Source organism: Dunckerocampus dactyliophorus, chromosome 11 (assembly GCF_027744805.1).
Source record: "Dunckerocampus dactyliophorus isolate RoL2022-P2 chromosome 11, RoL_Ddac_1.1, whole genome shotgun sequence".
NCBI classification, from domain to species: Eukaryota; Metazoa; Chordata; class Actinopteri; order Syngnathiformes; family Syngnathidae; genus Dunckerocampus; species Dunckerocampus dactyliophorus.
Genome location: NC_072829.1, coordinates 583,817 through 603,071, shown reverse-complemented (window position 1 = coordinate 603,071; position 19,255 = coordinate 583,817). Strand labels below are relative to the sequence as shown.

At 42.1% G+C, this 19,255-nt stretch overlaps 1 protein-coding gene across 3 annotated transcripts in view; it reads left to right on the top strand.

Moving 5' to 3' along the window:
• fgf13a (fibroblast growth factor 13a) overlaps positions 1-19,255 on the top strand; it is a 126,203-nt gene that overhangs the window by 55,322 nt on the left and 51,626 nt on the right. For 2 of the 3 annotated variants that reach the window (XM_054792407.1, XM_054792405.1), the window contains one exon: positions 3,309-3,476. The exons of the other annotated variant lie outside the window; for it this stretch is intronic. In XM_054792407.1, the coding sequence (XP_054648382.1) occupies positions 3,309-3,476 (168 nt within the window). The remainder of the gene's footprint in view (positions 1-3,308; positions 3,477-19,255) is intronic. 3 annotated transcript variants of the gene reach the window in all.

The following is a 19,255-nucleotide window of genomic DNA, read 5'->3' as shown; positions in this document are numbered from 1 at the left end:
GCCAGCCTCAATATATTGCCATGTGCCTGCCTTGCCGCCAAACAGGCAGGAAGAGAGTTTGTTCCATAGAACAACAGCGTGAAGGCACAGAGCCCTTTTGCCAGTCATGCAGTCTGTTTCTCTCGGTGGGTGGAGGCGGGGCCGCTAGCATACACTATGGGTAGATTGCAATATATTATAATGTATATTTTCATTGTATTTTTCTTAAAAGTAATTATATTGGGTAATAGGAGTATAAAGGTGACTGTAGGGTGTTATTTCATGTCTAGAGGGCTCTAATAATGTTAAAAACTGTATTTAGAAGGTTGTAACCACGTTTCCTATGCCTTTTCTTTTATTATGTCTACTATATTGGGTAATAGGAGTGTAAAGGTGTCTATAGGGTGTTATTTCATGTATAGAGGGCTCTAATGTTTCTATTTAGAAGGCCGCCGATGTTTTATGCCCTAACTGTGAAAATATTTGATTTCTAAATAAGGAATTGTACCGCACTGTCGGGTGTGGCAGCACGTAAGCAGCGTAAACGAGGGGAAGTGTATTGTTGAATTACGTCCTCGTAAAGGCAGACGTGTTCATACAACGCTTGTGTTTGGTCCCAATCCAGTTGGCGTACCTAATGATGTGACATCAGTGAACTTTTTTCTTTTTAAGTATTGAAATAAATCCATTGTGCACACGCATGATACTTGAGATATTTTGGGTTTTTTGATGTTGGCTCCTCTGTAGTCATTTCCATTTTTAGAGATGGCACACTTAAATCCATCAAGAAAAAAGAAGGCCTGATTTGTTAGTTGCTAATCCATCAACAGCGTAGTGAAAGTGGGTCACTGATTGGTGCCAAGCAGGGCCTGTGCCCACAAGAGCACAGATGCAACACGCACACGCACACACACACGCACACACACACACGCACACACACGCGCACGCACACACACACACACACACACACACACACACACACACACACACGCACACACACCCACGCACACACACACGCACGCACACACACGCACACACACACGCACACACACACACACACACACGCACGCACACACACACACACAGGGCTTTTCACAGGATCCCAGAACAGAATTAGACACATTTGTTGATGTGTGTGCTTAGCATGACTTGGGGTGAGTGGCCACCCCCCTGCCCGGTGTGAGCGGGACAGTGCCTGTGCATGCCTTCACACCTGCTTGCTTTGCCTGTGAATGGAAGTGAAAGCGGTGTACAGGAAGTGGACTACTAATGATGTCACCCAGACCGCACGCTTGCCTTGCAGCTTCATGCAACCGCTGCTGCAGCTCGTTGCCTGCTCAGAGCCCGCCGTGGCATTCATGTACTGTATTTGTTCATACTGGGCCCTATGAAATCCCTTCTCTTTCCTCCCTAATTCCATTTTCATTTTTTACAGTATACATCAACCCCCCCTTCTCAAAAACCTTAAGATTGGAGAAATGAGAACATAATCAACCTTTCTTTTTTTTTTACCTTAAATCTGTGGTGGATGAATTCTAAGCCCTCTTTTCTTGGTTTCTTGTTGGGGGTTTTTACCACTGAAACATTTGCTAGCAAGATATGTTGGATGGATGCTATTTTTGCATTTTAAAAAGACCCAAACAAACAAAAACTAGCGGAAGCTTCGAGATCAGGGGTAGGGAACCTGCGGCTTGGGAGCCAGATGACCGCATTTCATAACACCTTCAATTGTTTCATTTCGTCTTTTTTTCACTGAAATTTTAAAGTACAGTGTTAAAAATACCAAAATATAAAACAACAAAACATATAAAATAATGTTATCAAATATATAATAACATTATAAAATATCAAACATTATAAAATAAAAAACAAATATAATGTTATACAATAATAAAAAATATAAAATAACAAAATATTATAAAAAATATTAAATGATGTTATAAAATAACCAAAAATATAAAATGTTATAAAAATAAAATAAACTTTCATATGCATTTTCATCCATTCTTTGCCGCAGCCAGCGCCAGCTGTCCTTACAAGATTTTCTGGGTCAGACACCAAAATTCGATTATTACTGGATAATGCGGTAGCCTATCCGGGTCATTTAGAAGTCAAAATGTAAACTTGCCTCCTCTTAACCAGCTAGCCAACTCTGCAGAGCAAAGCCTTTTGGCGAAGAAGACGAGAAATGAAAGAACGGGATGGAGTCCGGTACGGTGCCAAACCCTGCAGCACCAAAAGTCGCATTTCTTCATTGCTGGGTAGCTTATTGAAAAGAACAACGTCAGAGACTTGTTATAGTCCCGCATTTAGTTGTGTTCAATGTTAGAAATACGATACGGCTCTCACGGAAATACATTTTTAAATATGCGACCTTCATGGCTCCCTTAGCCAAAAAGGTTCCCGCCCCCCGCCCTACATGAAGCCAACATTGCGCTGTGCTTTGCGTTATGGCGGTTGACATTCAAATATCACACTGTTTGGTTTCATATGCTTTACTGTGCTGGTGCTTCTTCACGAGCAGATATGACCTCCACGTGTGGTGCGTCTGCACACGTCTGCGGTTTTTACGCAGATCAGTCCTGGCGAAGAAAGACCATACAAAGTCTTTGAATAAACGAAGAAAACAACCCCCAGTATGTTACAAGTATGCTTGTTTTTGTTCGTTGAAAGACTAATAAGAACTATCACAGCACGTGACGTAGGTGTCGCTCGTGTGCCCAACCCATAGTTGGCGTAGTGACGGTAGATGGTCTTTCACCGGTTTTGCGCTTTTCCGCCTCCAAGGCACCCAAAGCGCTTTGACCCTGCGAGCACATTCGCCTACTGATGACGCAGCATCAGGAGCACCAGCATCAGGTGGGGGGGGGCAGTATCTTTCCCAAGGCTACATGGGAGGACGGAGGATGGAACCCGCACCCTTCAGGTTGGGAGGCGGCCACTCTGCCACCTGACCTGTGCCACCCCACAAGGCGGTTCAATGTTTGGGATGAGATTCCTCCACGAATGAGCGGCCCGCCGGGGAAATACTTCCCCAGGGAACGTTCCTTCTCCTCATTTCATTCACATGATGTCAACTTCCACCAAATGTGGCGTTTAACAGTAAATTCCAACCACAATTTAGCGGAAATCACAGGGCCCTGTTTGCTATTCCACTCTTTTTGTTTGCCATTGACTTGTGTTTGATTTGATGCTCTTTCTTTCTTTCTTTCTTGTGAAGGTGACGTACATGTTCAGCATATTCTTTCTGTTGTTGTTGTTTTTCTTTTCTTTCTACGTGTGTGGTGAGTTTTCTAACCCCACTTCATTCTGTTATGGCACCGCCGCAGTCCAGGATGATGCTGCCCCAGGTACCCAGGAGTACATTATGTTACGGCAGGACTCCATCCACTCTGCGGATATAAGGAGTAAAGGCTCCCCCTTTCGTGCTAAGTGTCACGAAATCTTCTGCTGCCCGCTGAAGCAAGCCGTCCACAAAGAGAGCGCTGAGCCCGAAGGTTTGTTCTCACCCCCTCCTTGTTTTCATTTGCTGATGCGAACACCCCCCCACCTGCACCCCCCCACCCCACACACACACACCAACCTCACCAACACCTCTCTCTCTCTTTTTCGTACTGTGCTTGAACTAATAACACCTCCCAAGCCTCCGCACTTAGCAGTCTTTCATTCCTCCCCCCTCCCCCCAACATGTACTAGATTATTGTTACAGACAAAAAAGGACAGGGAAGCGTAATACAGTAGAGTTCCCAAAGACACCATGCGGCAGCGAGGTGCCACCTTCCTGTTTTGCCATGAGTTCTGTTCAAGTCAACAGTGGTTCTCAGCTCAGTGAGCAAACATGGAGCCAAAGACGTGAGAAACACCATTGAATCCAAGCAAAGCAGGAAGGGGGCGTCCTCGTGGCGCCTCGCTGCCACATGTTGTCTTTGGGAAGGATCACATCTTCAGTGAACGTAAAAGTAAGCTGAAATGTTTATTTCTTCTTTTCATTTGTCGTTCACAGTCGTCCCTCACGTTATTATTATTATTTGTTCAAAAACGAATTCAATCAATAAATGATGTCAGTTTTGTGGTTGTTATATTAGTTTATTATTAGGCCTAAAATAGTGGTACGTTTTGGGCTTCTTTGTCCTTCCTCCCCACTCCATTTGAAACACTAACTTTTTAGAATAAGTATCTTGTCAAGTCACCAAATGGAAAATGTACACAAAGCGTGGCAAAATTCTGGCTTAAGTTTTGGATGTTAACCAAAAACCTGCTATCCAAGGTCCCACCGTATATTATGGATGAAATTCACAGAAATGTTTCCATGACACCAAATAAAGCAGATAAAAGAGGTGATATTTCGGCCTTTTAGAGCCTATCTTGCCCATCATCCACAATCGTTATATGTGAGACATGAACACACATCTTTCTCTTTTCTGTGCCTTCTAAAGATATAAAAACAGATTAAAAAAAAGAGGCATCTAATGAATGTACGTAATGGGACACACCTATTCCACCTATGTGGTGGAAACACCTCCAAAAGCTCCAACAAGGTGTAGTGGTTTTCTATCCGTGCTGTGAGCGTGTAGTATCAGCTACATTCATCATAACATGGAATACTAACATGGAACGTCCTTCCTGGGTTCATTGATGTCACATAGCAACATAGAAAGGAACGCTACACCTAGCATCAAAAACAACAACACAGCAGCAGTGGCGGCAGCTCCAATGTGTAGCGTTACCTTTGAGGCTTTGTGAGCGAGTGTGTGGTGAAGCTAGTCGCTAGCCGGTTAGTAGCTAGCCGCTGTGGTGTGGCGATGTGTCACTATGCCAGTAACGGAGTGTTGGGTGTAACAATGCTAATAACAATAATAATAACAATGTGGGTCATACGCAGCTCACACTATGGAAATGAAGCCTGGTTGGCGCTTTTTGGAGGTTTTGTCAGAAGGTTTTATAGGTGGAATAGGTGTGTCCCATTACTGGCATTCTCAGCTGCCTCTTTTTATCTGTTTTTATGTCTTTAGAAGGCACAGAAAAGAAAAAGATGTAGAAGCTGAAATTCAACTCTGTACCTCCAATGTTACCTCCTGTCCTCCACACATCAGTCTGCTCACCAATAAGGTCCCCTAGGGAACACATTTACTGTGACACACAGAAACAGGAGTTTTGTTTACTTCTTAGGTAGCTTATTTACTCTTATTATGGCTGCTATATTGGGAAATGGGAGTGTAAGCAGCCATTACAATGCATTGATGAGACAATAGCCACTGTCAATATTTGATCTTATTTATGTCTAAGATGTCTTATTTTCTCTGATTATATCTACTATAGTGGATAATACAAATACGTATAATGGTGACTGTAGGGGTGTTATTTCATGTCTAGAGGGCTCTAAAGATGTTAAAAAGCGTATTTAGGTTTTCTATGTCTTATTTTCTCAGATTATGTCTGCTACGTTGGGTAATAGGAGTGTAAAGGTGACTATAAGGATGTTGTTTCATGTCTAGAGGGCTCTAAAGATGTTGAAAAGCGTATTTAGAAGATCGTAAGCAGGTTTTCTGTGTGTCATGTCTCATTTCTGTGATTACATCTACTAGACGTGTGTTCATGTCTCATGTAAGGGTTGTGGACGAAGGCAAAACTCTAAAAAAGTGCACTTTTGCGTTAAGAAGCCCAGTGATATGTTTAATGAGTATTATCATGATAGCATGCGGTGAATGTCTAACTTCCCTCCATGTCCTCCAGCCTAAGTGATCCCCTGTGCTTACCCTGCCTCTGCTGGTGTCTGACCTTTCTTTCCACCCCTCCCTGCAGTAGCATGAGGATGTTTTTCATAGAGTTAGGACACTATTGAGAGAAGAGGTAATATGTGTTAGCTGTACACGCATGCTACTGTGATGGTACCTCCAGCGGCTTGAATCAACCCCTCGTTTATCATCTCCTCCCCCTGATAGAGTGCTGTAGAAATTGCTTTCCTTTGCAGAGTTGCAGATGGGTAAGATACACATGATGTGCTTTCTGCAGTGGTTTTGAATGCGGTGGTACAGTCGCGTACGCTTCCTATTGGGCTTGGATGTATTCATCCATTCATTGATAATGAAGGGTGCGTTCACACGTTGGTGTTTGGTTCAGTTCAAAGGAACTCTGGTGCGTTTGCTCTTCCACTTGAGTTCATTTGGTCACGTGTGGACATCTGAACCCCAACATGCGGACACCGCGCTGGACAGATGGGTCTCAGAGCACTCGCATGTGCTAAAATGACAGCAAAAAGCATGCAGAAATGCAAGTATACACTGGAAGTGCTGTCTTTCAGGTATCTCGAAGAAGCTTTTACTCGTGTCTAACCCGGTAAATATAGCAGGACAATATTTGATTTGCATTGTAGGCATGGGCCGCTATGAGATGGTGATGATGATGAAAAATATCACAGTTTCACGGTATTATAATTACCACTCTAAAATGTGTTCTATTGAAAGATCTTGAAAAAACACTTATTTTAAAACCATATAACATAACCAGGGCTGTCAAATGATTCAAAATTGTCATCAAATTCATCACAGTTTTCAAATGAATGAATCATGATTAATCCCCATTTGCAGCTATGCGTGAAATGTGCCCATTTTTACTGTGTTTCATGAACAAAAACATAAATGGCATATTGTAAATATTTCAATGTATTCACAGCTCCAAATGGGCTGAAAATGTCAATCATGATAAAAGATAGCACACACGTCACACACATTCGAATCACACGTTTAGCCGCGTTGTTATGAGCCGTGAGGGGTTGCGTACAAACACACTGTGTCATTTTTTTAAGTTGACTGCACTGTTTTGAGTGTGGATTGTATTTTCTGGGATTTCCAAGCATATTTAAAAGCAGCAAATTGTACTTCCTTAGTAAGAGTTACGCTGGTTAGTAGGCCTGTCACAATAACACATTTTGCTGGTCGATAATTGGGCTACAAATGATCGTCGATAATCAATACTATCGACAGCATTTTTTGAGACGATTATTTCATTAATTGTATGGCATAAAATGTATGCAATATGACCGTATTGGATGGTCGGATGTCTTTTACAATGTTGCGAGATGCACATGTCAGTTTATTGAGGTCCCCACAATTATCAACTTTGTTGTTTTTTTTATAATTCGATTAATGGATTTATTGAATATTGTGACAGGCCTACTAGTGAGTGAGAAGAATATCCACATCCTATTTTTCTTTGTCTTTCTGTTTATTTAGACCAAACTTACACGCACATTAAAGATGTTGTTGTGATGTTCGGAGTGTCCCTGAATGCACCTCGCTGTGGTCTTGTGACAATGAGGAAGTGTGGTTCTGAGGAGGACTGCAGACATGTTTGTGAGTTGGAGATACATACTGTACATACATTGGGTCAGAATAAAGTTCTAAAAGAACATCAGACTCTGTGGGGACGCTTTTGAGCCCCCGTCTGTCATCATAACAGAGACGGGTGGCTTGACAAGGTGTGCATGCGTTCATTACGCTCCAAATGTTTCCGTAATTAATGAAACAAATGAGTTACTGCCATTAATGTGCTATTTTTGACAGCCTGTTTTGTGTTGTAATTAACCGATGCCAGGTAGATGGAGGTATTCAAATCAACAACACCACTGTGGTGCCCAAATTTCTGCACTTGTCTAATTTTGTTTTGGTGTTTTGGTCTTGTGTCCATCAAATATGTGATGTACCAAAATGAAATAATAGATCCAAATGTCCATTGACTGCAAGTGGCTGGCAACCATCCAGGGTGCACCCCGCCCCTCGCTCAAAGTCAGCTGGGATAGGCTCCAGCACACCCCCGCAACCCTAACGAGGATAAGCGGCACAAAAGATGGATGGAAATGTACATTGATTTATTCATGAAAATGATGGAAATTGTCAGGGGGGCCCAATCTTTTGCATACAGTACAGTACAGTACAGTACAGTACAGTACAGTACAGTACAGTACAATACAGTACAGTACAGTACAGTACAGTACAGTACAGTACAGTACAGTACAATACAGTACAGTACAGTACAGTACAGTACAGTACAATACAGTACAGTACAGTACAGTACAATACAGTACAGTACAGTACAATACAATACAGTACAGTACAGTACAGTACAGTACAATACAGTACAGTACAATACAGTACAGTACAGTACAATACAATACAGTACAGTACAGTACAGTACAGTACAATACAGTACAGTACAGTACAGTACAGTACAGTACAATACAGTACAGTACAGTACAGTACAGTACAGTACAATACAGTACAGTACAGTACAATACAATACAGTACAGTACAGTACAGTACAATACAGTACAGTACAGTACAGTACAGTACAGTACAATACAGTACAGTACAGTAGTCCCTCGCTATGTCACGGTTTTACAAACATGTATGCATTGTCAAGCTTAAAATGGCTAAATGACCTAACTAAATAAAGGAAAATACAAATCCAAGGCAGAAGAAGCATTGTAATTGAGAATGTAGTATTCTACATTGGCCACTAGGTGTCAGTGTTGGGTGAGACAGGAACTAGACTCCTCCTAAGGTTTCCTAGGGAACACATTTACTGCGACACTGCTCCAGCAGAGTTTTATTTACATCTCCCATGGCTTATTTACTCTTATTCTGTCTACTATATTGGCTAATACGAGTGTAAAGCCAGTTAAAGACGCAAGGAAGTACGCTGTCTAGAAAAAAAACAACAAGGAACTGCCAATATGTGACTTTATGTTATCTTATTTATGTCTACTATGTCTTATTTTCTCTTATGTCGACTATATCAGGTAATAGCAGTGTAAAGGTGACTACTGGTGTTATTTCATGTTCAGAGCGCTCTAATAATGTTAAGGTAAAAATAGGTGTCTTCCATAACTATGAAAATGTTGAATTTAGTGATATTCAACCCTACTTTGCAGAAATGGACTATCGCTGTGGGGTCAGGAAGCAATGAAGCGCCATAAACGAGGGATTACTGAATACGTTCTTTACTGCACTGCCTTTGCTGCCACGACAGAAATAGCAGCGTGAACGCTAAGCGGACCTCACAAAAGTGTGCACCAAATATCTTTTTTGTATTTTGGTTGAGTTCAGAGTACGGAAGCGCAGGTATGAACGCAGCCTAAGTGTGCTGTGGATTGTGTGGAAGTAAAGGCAACCGAGGTCGAATAGAGCACTGCTTGGCTCCAACCAGCAGAGGCGCTGTTGTTCCAGTCTCGTCCACTTTGCTGTAATAAAAAGTCTTGAGGCAGGAAGAACTCTTGTGACAAACATAGTTTGTCTGTCTGGAAGGAGAGAGTCAGCGGATTGATGCAATTTGCTGCTATTTGTAGCCCCTGCATGATGATTTGCTGCCTCCAAGGGCCATCAATGAGTGAATCTGGCTTGGACCATGACGCCACAGATAAGTCACAGAGCTGCAGGGAACAGAAGGGCAGAGATCTACCTGCTTTGTTCATCACCTCTGGATTCATCTCGCTTTCTCAATAAAACCTTCCTTCCCTCCGCTGCTCTCCTTAAATATGCAGCGCTTCTCCACAAAACACAACACGGCGCCAGGGGGGGCAGATCTGTGTAAATATTCCATTCATAATGCAAGACGACTGTGAGACTTTGTGTTTATACTTGCATGTTCCGCGCTATACACACAGACAGACAAATATCCACAGCAAAATACTGTAGTATAAGGTGTCCTTTCCATCTCACACCCATTACAGCAGAGAGTACCACACTTGTTCCTCTACTGTATGAGATCTTTAAGATAGTACACGGTGCCCCCCGCCTATGACTGCACCAGATAAATAGATTGTACTGTAGAAGCGGGAGAGCAGCTTTGATGATTTCATCTGCATTGATAAAACTACAGTAGATGGAATTTGCTGTCATTAACATCCGCCCTGAACATGTAAACACCATCACAAACACATTGGCAGATGTCAGCGCTCAAATGACACGATCATTTTTTCAAGCTTAGCTCTTTTTGTGCCTTTTTGAAAACATTGTTGCCTTAAATGAACGGTTTTAAGTTTGAGTTCAACTTTGCTGCAGAGACATAGAAGTACATTCATCCCTCCTTAATGGCAGTTCATTGGTTCCAGACCCCACGTGGTAAGTACATTCCCGCAAAATGCCAATATTTTTGTAGCTAGAGCATAGAAAACCTGTTTACCACCTTCTAAATACACTTTTTAACATGATTAGAGCCCTCTAGACATGAAATAACACCCCTATAGTCACCCTTACACTCCTATTAGCCAATATAGTAGACATAATAAGAGGAAATAGAACATATAAGACACAGAAAACCTGTTTCCCTCCTTCTAAATATGTTTTTAACATTATTAGAGCCCTCTAAATATGAAATAGCACCCCTAAAGTCACCTTTACACTCTTATTATCCAATATAGTAGACATAATAAAAGGAACTAGATCATATAAGACATAATTTTCTGGATTGTGGTGGCTGTTGTCTCATCAATGAAACATTACTGACACCTAGAGACCAGTGTACAATACTACATATCACATCTTTGAATGCATCTTCTGAATGCTTTGTATTTGTATTTTTGTTCATTTTGCTGTTTTTGTGTGAAAATCCTTAATTTAGGTCAATAATATGCAAAATGTGCATAAATATGCATATTTGTGACCAATAATAGGCCGTATTCAGCCATGAAACAGCCATCATTTATGATGATAAGGATAAAGGATAAAGGATAAATGATAAGGATATTTTTATGTTCTGTACAGGGTTAACAGGCTCATGTTAAATAATTCATATCATGAGTAGAATGTTGAAATAAAATAGAATTTGGTTTTCTTAAATGGCAGGAGTGATCTGTGACCCGTTACATTGAAAAACACAATTGTTATTGGTCTTAGTACACATCCCTGTGGAACTCCATCACTATCGCATGTGTCTAAGCCCTCGTTACACAGGGGGTGCACAATTTATATTGTAGTCAACGCTGAATCCTCCACTTGAAAGCTGCTGCCCTTCGGCTTTGGTTTGTTGCTTTTGGTCAGGACCTGGCAACGTTTACTCATCTATCAGCGATCAGAAGGACCTGTTGGGCTTTTTTAGCGCTTGGGCCATTCACTGTGTTAACATGGACAAACTGATACATGTGTGATGCAAGCCAACTCACGTTCAATGATATTATTATTTTAGGGCACTAATATAGTAAGACTCCATGCGCCTGCAGGACCTGTTGCAAACTGTGCAAATAAATGAAGTTGGTGACGAAATATGAGTCATTTCAGAACATCTTGTTTGCGGCAGACCTCTACCATTTTTTCCTTCTGGGAATGAATGATCATCTAAAGACTAAAAGACAAGACAAGATGAGAACCTGGTCCCACGTCTCGGTCATAAAGAATGAAGTCAAGCACCTGTGCTGCTAGTCTCATCCTTGCAGAGAAAATAGCTCATCTGCTGGCCACTCAGCCGCGAGAATGTAAGCAGACGTACGAGAGGACATTCAGGGCCGTCTCTATCCATTTCCCACGCCTGATGTAAAATGCAAAGGCCGGCGCAGCGCAATTACCTTCCACGGAGCAGACATCGCTCCTCTTAGCCGCGTCCCATTACTTGCGCCGTCCCATCAGCTCCTGGCGTTTGCGTTCTTGACAAGAAACAAAACGCTCGGCCTCGGGACGATGACAGCTTGTTTTGTTTGGACTCTTTCATGTTTGTCAAAGTCTACGTATAAATAGACTTGGTGAATAGATGATGCGTGCCATAATGTGATTGGCTGCCTGCTGAGTGTCAATGTCACATGGCTGCGCTTCTCTGACCTTTTGGGGGGGGGGGGGTCTGGAAGCTTAATGGGGGCTTTTTCATCAGGTAAAAGTTTTACTAAGTGCTTCCTGGAGCCCAGAATGTTGTGTGCCAAATAATCTAAGTAGCACATAGGAAAGAAGATGTTGAGAATTTGACAAATAGATCCATTTCTTGGCTATAGTCACTGGCAACACATGGAAGCCCGGTTCCGGCTGTGAGGAATAACACCGGACGGGGCCGCGATGGACCTCCACTTTCCCTCATATCGCAGAAACGGTATGACACACAATTCTCATGGTTTTGTGCAGTGCGGTTAGTGAATGAAGTGCGTTTTTTTGTAGTTATTCTCACACATTCACACGAGCGAACAGTATCAAGCCACTTCTTATAGTCCTGTGCAGTAGATATCAGCATGAAAGCTTCCGTGTGGTACATTTGAGGGTCATTTTAGGTGCTTTGCAGGGTTATATAAAGCCCTTGCCTGTCCAGGTCAGAGGTCACCAACGAGTGTGCCAGCCTGCTTGCCATGCCCAGCTTATGAAGCACCCACTTTCTGTCAAACATGCGAACATGCCAGCAGATAAAGACGACTTCCAGGCAGGATTAAGAGCAAGGAGAGTAACTCCTCCCGCTAGTGCAGGAGAAAGCGCAACTTTTGTCTCCCTGCTGTCTCTCTTGTCGTCCTCGCTGTGCGGCCGTGACACTCATAGTTTGTTTACTTGCTTTCCTAATGCTGCTTAATTGTCTGGAAAGTGTCCAAGCTTGCCTTTTCTTGCCAGTTTCATGTCGAGCCGAGTGATCTGTGGGGATTGTCTTTCCACCCCCCATGCTTCTAAAGCAAACAGGGGTCAAACGCAAGGCCCGGGGGCCAGATGACACTGGGTCATCGGCTCTTCTTAATTTGCCGAATCTGTCACTGTTACTATCTCATGGATTACTTCAAAATGATTTTAATCAGCTCTGTTTATGGTGCTCTTTTGTCTTAAAAACCTGTTTTACCCTCACTGAAGATACACCTCTTATGCTTGTGAGGCCAAATAATATCATTGTGGCATCATGTATTACTAGGAAAAAATCTTCTTATCTTATTTTGCTTTTACTCTTGCTCTCAGGGAATGTCCAGCCAAATCCAGGGCCAGGCCTGAATAACATTAGCACTCCCGATGAATTCAAGGCTCGATCCGGCCTTGGTCTATTACATTTAAATGTAAGAAGTCTGGTCCCTAAACTGGATCTTGTCAAAATTTGGGTCCAATCGACGAATACAGATATCCTTTTCTTGTCAGAGTCTTGGCTCACTAAATCAATAACGGACAAAGATATTGCAATTAGTGGGTATAATGTCTTTCGATGCGATCGCCCAAGGAAAGGTGGTGGTGTAGCTATTTATATTAAAAATAAATATAACGTTACCCTGCTATCCTCCCTCTCTATAACTAAACAATTCGAAGTCCTTGCTCTGAGGTTGAATTTTGCACTTGGTCAGACTCTTACTATCATAGGGTGCTATAGGCCGCCCTCTGCATCTCCTGACGCTCTATCCTCACTCGAATCGTTTGTAGCTGGGTTAAACGTCAGTGAGCTGCTTTTGGTCGGAGATTTAAATCTCGACTGGTTAACCTCATCATCAGACAACCTTAAATCGTTTTGTGACACTCTAAATCTGACTCAACTTGTAAATTCTCCAACCCGCCCAAACACTAAAAATCATTTGAAATCATCTTTAATTGATCTGATTTTAACAAACACCCCCCATAAGTACACAAGTATAGGTGTATTTGCAAATGATCTCAGTGATCACTGTGCCATTGCAGCAACAAGAAATACCAAAATCCCCAAATCTAAGCCACATATTCTCTTGAAACGAGATTATAAAAATTTTTGTGTGCAAGCTTTTCGGCATGACTTGGCCGCATTTAAATGGAGCAGAATCTCCTTATTCAACGATGCTGAGCTGGCCTTGAATTATTTTTACGATGAGTTCAGTCGCATCATAAATAGGCATGCTCCCATCCGAAAATTTAGGGTGAAGGGACGAAAAAATCCCTGGTTTTCATCTGATCTAGGAAACCTCCTTAAGGATAGGGACGCTGCCTGGGCAAGGGCTCGAAAAACTAAATCAGAGGCAGATTGGTTCAGTTTTCGGCAACTTCGTAACAAATGCACTTTTTTAATCAAAAAAGCTAAATCAGACTTTTATTTGACTGAATCAACAAAATATCTAAAAGATCCCAAAAAATTTTGGCAGGTCATAAAATCAACTAATCATGAAAGGACTAGTGACCTGCCAACTTCTCTGATTTCTAATTCAGGACCCGTGTCTGATAAGAAAGCCATCTTAAATTGTTTTAATGATCATTTTATTTCTGCTGGCTCCTTGTTTGAGTCCTTACATCCCGAGCTGTCGAAAGCTGATCCAGCCTATGTGAACTCACCCCTGGTCCCAACATCAGTTAGTGGTGGTATGACCTGTCTTTTTGAGTTCACTGCTGTGACTGCCTCTGAGGTTCTGAGTGCTCTGAGGAGACTGGACACAAAAAAAGCTGCTGGACCTGATAATGTTGACCCTTTTTTCTTAAATTTGGCTGCTGATTTTATTGCCGAGCCTCTAGCGCATATTTTTAATCTGAGTTTTATCAGCAATAAAATACCCAAAGTTTGGAAGTCTGCATTCGTTCTTCCCCTGTTAAAAGGAGGCGATCCTTCTAATATAAATAATTATAGACCAATTTCTAAATTATGTGTATTAGCGAAAGTATTTGAAAGGATCGTCAGTGATCAATTAACAGACTTCTTAGTGTCAAATAATATTTTATCATTGTTTCAATCTGGTTTTAGAAAACAGCACAGCACTGTTACCGCCGGTCTTAAAGTTTTAAATGATTTTATAGAGGCTCTGGACAGTAAGAAACATTGTGTAGCTCTTTTTATAGATTTATCCAAAGCCTCTGACACAGTAGACCACGGACTCTTGGTTGAAATCTTACGCAGCAGTGGTATATCAAAATCACCACCGATTGGTTTTCTGATTATTTAACCAACAGAACTCAGTGTGTGCAGGCGGCAGGATCCACCTCCACTACTCTGGATTTGTTGAAAGGGGTGCCCCAAGGATCGGTTCTGGGTCCCATTTTATTTTCATTATATATCAACAGTCTGTGTACTGATGTGCCAAACGCATTTTATCATTTTTATGCCGATGATGCCATTATTTATTGCTGTTCACCCTCACTAACTCAGGCTTTTGACTTTTTACAAGCTGCTTTTAATGTTGTTCAGTCTCGTTTGAGGACCCTGAAATTGGTTTTAAATACAGAAAAAACCAAGCTCATGGTCTTTTCAAATTCCAGTGTGTTACCAACAAACATGCCAACCGTTGTAACGCTTCAGGGTAACACCATCCAGCTGGTTTCTAATTATAAGTATTTGGGGTTCCTTCTTGACCATGAGCTTTCCTTTAAGGCACATATTACAAAATTAATTTCTAAACTCAGGGTGAAACTCGGATTCTTTTATAGAAATAGAACTTGTTTTTCACTTGGAGCCAGGAAACTGCTTGTTTCAGCTACATTTCTCCCTCTGATCGACTACGGAGATGTGCTGTATATGGGGGCTCCTCTCAAGTGTCTCCAATCTTTAAACAGTGTCTATCACAGCACCTTGAGGTTTGTCACTGGTGATGGTCGCCTTACACATCATTGTGACTTATATGTAAAATCAGGACTGCCCTCTTTAAGTGCGCATAGGTATACACACTGGCTGATCCTGATTTACAAGGCTCTGCTTGGCTTAGTCCCAACATACTTAAGTACTTTACTCCAGAGATCTGAAAGTCAGTATGCCCTGCGATCGTGTGACATCCTCCATCTCGCTGTTCCCCGTGTGAGAACTGAACTGGGGAAGAAAGCGTTCTGTTTTGCAGCCCCCACAGCGTGGAATCTTTTACAGGCTGAACTAAAGCTCTCGGAACTCATTCCTTTTGGAGCCTTTCGGTCCTTGCTGTTGGACAAAGAGCGTGAGACCACAGAACAGTGCCTTTGTTTTAAATAGCTTTTTATGGATTTTATTACTAATCACTTGCATTTTACAAAGTATGTTTGTTAATATACATTGTATGTAATCTTTTAGATTTATATATTTTATCCCTTGTGACGTGTGCTGCTAACCTCTTGGCCAGGTCACCCTTGTAAAAGAGATCCTGATCTCAATGGGTTTTTATCTGGTTAAATAAAGGTTAATAATAATAATAATAATAAAGATGTGGACTGCCACGTCATTTAATAGTATATAATAATGCACTCCACCTTTTTCCTTCTAAATCTATTTGCTCTTTCATTTTGCGGTTCTTCTGGACTTGAATATTATCAGATCATGCAACAAGATGTTCCAAAATAATACTTGAACGTCTGCTTGTCACCTTGACATTCACTTCACTTCCCATGTCGCAGCAAGTTAGACAAAATATAAGAATCACACACGTGGGCAATTCTCTAATCACACCGTGAGGTTTTATGCGTAGTGGCTCAGCAGGTAGAGCGGGTCGTCCAGCGCTGCACACATGGGCGAATGAATGCCAATGAATGTTTGGTGCAAACTGGCAGCCACGTTTCCATCAGACTACCCCAGGGCAGCTGTGTCTACAGATGTAGATTACCACCACCGGTGTGTGACTGAGAAGTGAATGAATCATGGGTTCACTTCATTGTGAAGCACTTTTGAAATCAAATCCATTTGTGTTATTATTATTATTATTATAATCCGTCCATTCGTTTTCAATAGCGCTTGTCCTCACTAGGGTCACAGGTATGCTGGAGCCTATCCCAGCCATCTTTGGTCGGGAGGCGGGGTACACTCTGGACTGGATAGTCATATTTATATTTATATTTATATGTGTATATTGACAGTCACAAGTGGCCCTCTGAGGGCAGCCATAACTGTGATGCGGTCCTCAATGAAAAGGAACTTGACACCCCTGTTCCAAAGCCAACTGGTTCTGTACGCTACCTGACCCAAAACGGTCACTACCTGAATTTTGGGTTGGCTGCCTTAGCCCCTAACCCCTACCCCCTAACCCCCTAACTCTAACCCTCCAAAGAATGAGGTCAGCTGACTTCCTGAATGTGCTGAATGAATGAGGGTAGGTCCATCTAGCGATGCTCCAATCGATCGGCCACAGATTAGTATCGGATGATTTTCGTAAAAAACACGTGACGCCTTTCAAAGCCCATCACAAAAAGAGATCATGTGCGGAGGCAAACCCTGCATGTGTGCTGTGTCACGTAGGGTTGCCAACACCCGTACTGCGCCAACAAGGGACACACCTTGACCCGTATTGCTGCAACAATCAAAACTAGTCTAACACCTCAATGGCGTCAGTTTGACAGCTTGGCAGACACCAATCCATGACCTACTTCTCTTGCATCTTGTTGACACGCTTTGCCGAGCTGTCACTGGCGGCAGCAAGAGAGTCATCTGCCTAGCCTCTGGTCTACAAAATCCTTTCACACAAGTAAAGGCAAGAAAACTATTTAGGAACTCATTCAATCCCAGACCTTTTTCAAAAGAAGCGGCCATTTTAGACCATTTGGACTGATCTCTCAAGGCACACAGGACGTTGTGTTGCATGGGTATAGAAACATGGAACCTACCAAAGGAAACATTAGACTCTCGTCTTTCATCAGAAAAGAAAGTTACTTTCTACCCTTTTCTGTTCTTTAGTAATCAGCAGTAGAACATACTGTAGGTACGTTTCAGGGAAATATCAGTTCCCCACTAAAAAAAGGGAGAAAAGCATGATACATTTCAAGCATAACTTTCACTTTGACACAAAAAAGGTATTTTTTTTTTACATCAAAATAACAATTTATTTACAAATATAACACCATGAACTATTTCTAATTTCCACATTTGGAACCGAACTATGTGTGTGTGTGTGTGTGTGTGTGTGCACGTGTTAAAATGTCCCTACATTGCGTAACCTTCTCCACGCTCTCGCACTGCCTCCTTCCTGTCACGTGTGATTTGTCTGACATGATCCCTGCCGAGCTCCGATCACACGCACTTCTGCCACCTTGTGGCCGTTTTTATGGCTTCAAATTGCTTTGAAGTGAAATGCATTAGTGGAGAGTTGCATCATTACCTCTTGCAAAAAAATGTAGAAAACACATAAATCTGTTGTTGGAATCGGGCGTTGGGGTTTTATAAAAAGGTATAAATATGTCTGTGGTATTGAAGGAGTTCATAATTACCAATTTGCCAGGTTCCCATGGATGATCGGTATCGGAATCGGCAGCATACAACCCTGATGGGAGCATCCCTCGTTCCTTCCCTCCTCGTCCACTTAAGACTAATAAATGAATAAGCGCATGATTCATGCGGCAAGCAGGAAGACGTGTACTGTATGTTCGACTCAAAGACCCAACAGAGCTCACGTGGAGTCGTGTTGTCAAATATTCCTTCCCTTTTCTCTCCGTCATCAGCAGCTCGCCATGATGGAGGTGATTTGGATTGCTGGTGCCAGTTAGGGATAAATACTGCATACTGTTAATGAAAGGCTCATCCTTCAAGTGTCAAACCAGCAGCTAGCTCCCCTGCAGCACGCGGCTCAGTTCAGCAGGACGTGTGGCGCTCCGCCATTACCCTCCGCGAGTGTTAACGAAACCAGCCCCCATGTGAGTAACTCGCTTCACCCGCTTAACACCACACATGCGCCAACCTAATTTCACCACACAAGCCCCTTCAAAGCAGGTGGCTATAAACACCTGGAGATACCTGAACATCATGGAGGCTAACTCTGTTTGGCTTTTTCTTTGACTTTTTGTTAGTATCTCACTTGAAAATATAATCATAGAAAGATACAAGGACTAATAGCATACCAACTGCAGACATGAAAAATCCTCTTTTGCCAATCAAAACACACTATTCGGTCCTGGCTGCTCAGTACAAAATGGCTTAATAGCCAATTAAATTCTTCAGTTTTATTTAACATGACGTGACGTGACGTGACGTGACGTGACGTGACGTGACGTGACGTGACGTGACGTGACGTGACGTGACGTGATGTGACTTAACGTAACGTAACGTAACGTAGCGTAACGTAGCATAACATAACAAAGTAACATAACATAACATCATTTTTCGTATTTTGATTGTAATGTTTTTTTAAGTTTGCTGCAAAGCGCTCTTCATGTATTTTACATTTGCATGATATTGCATAACGTTAGCATGTTATTTCAAACACTGCCTGTGCCGAATGTCCATGTGATGGTGACAGTTTGACCCAGGAACAGATTATTCCTGTTTGATTGTTTCTTAAAAGTAAAATTGCACAAAAGGGAATAGGAGCAGATTGTGTTGGGCTTTAGGGTGACAGTGTTTTAATGTTAAGGTCAGTGGAAGACCTACAGCCTGATGGCAACCATTAGCATTTGCTCGCTAATCCACTATCTGGAGAGATAATTGGACTTTGCACATCTAATCAGCG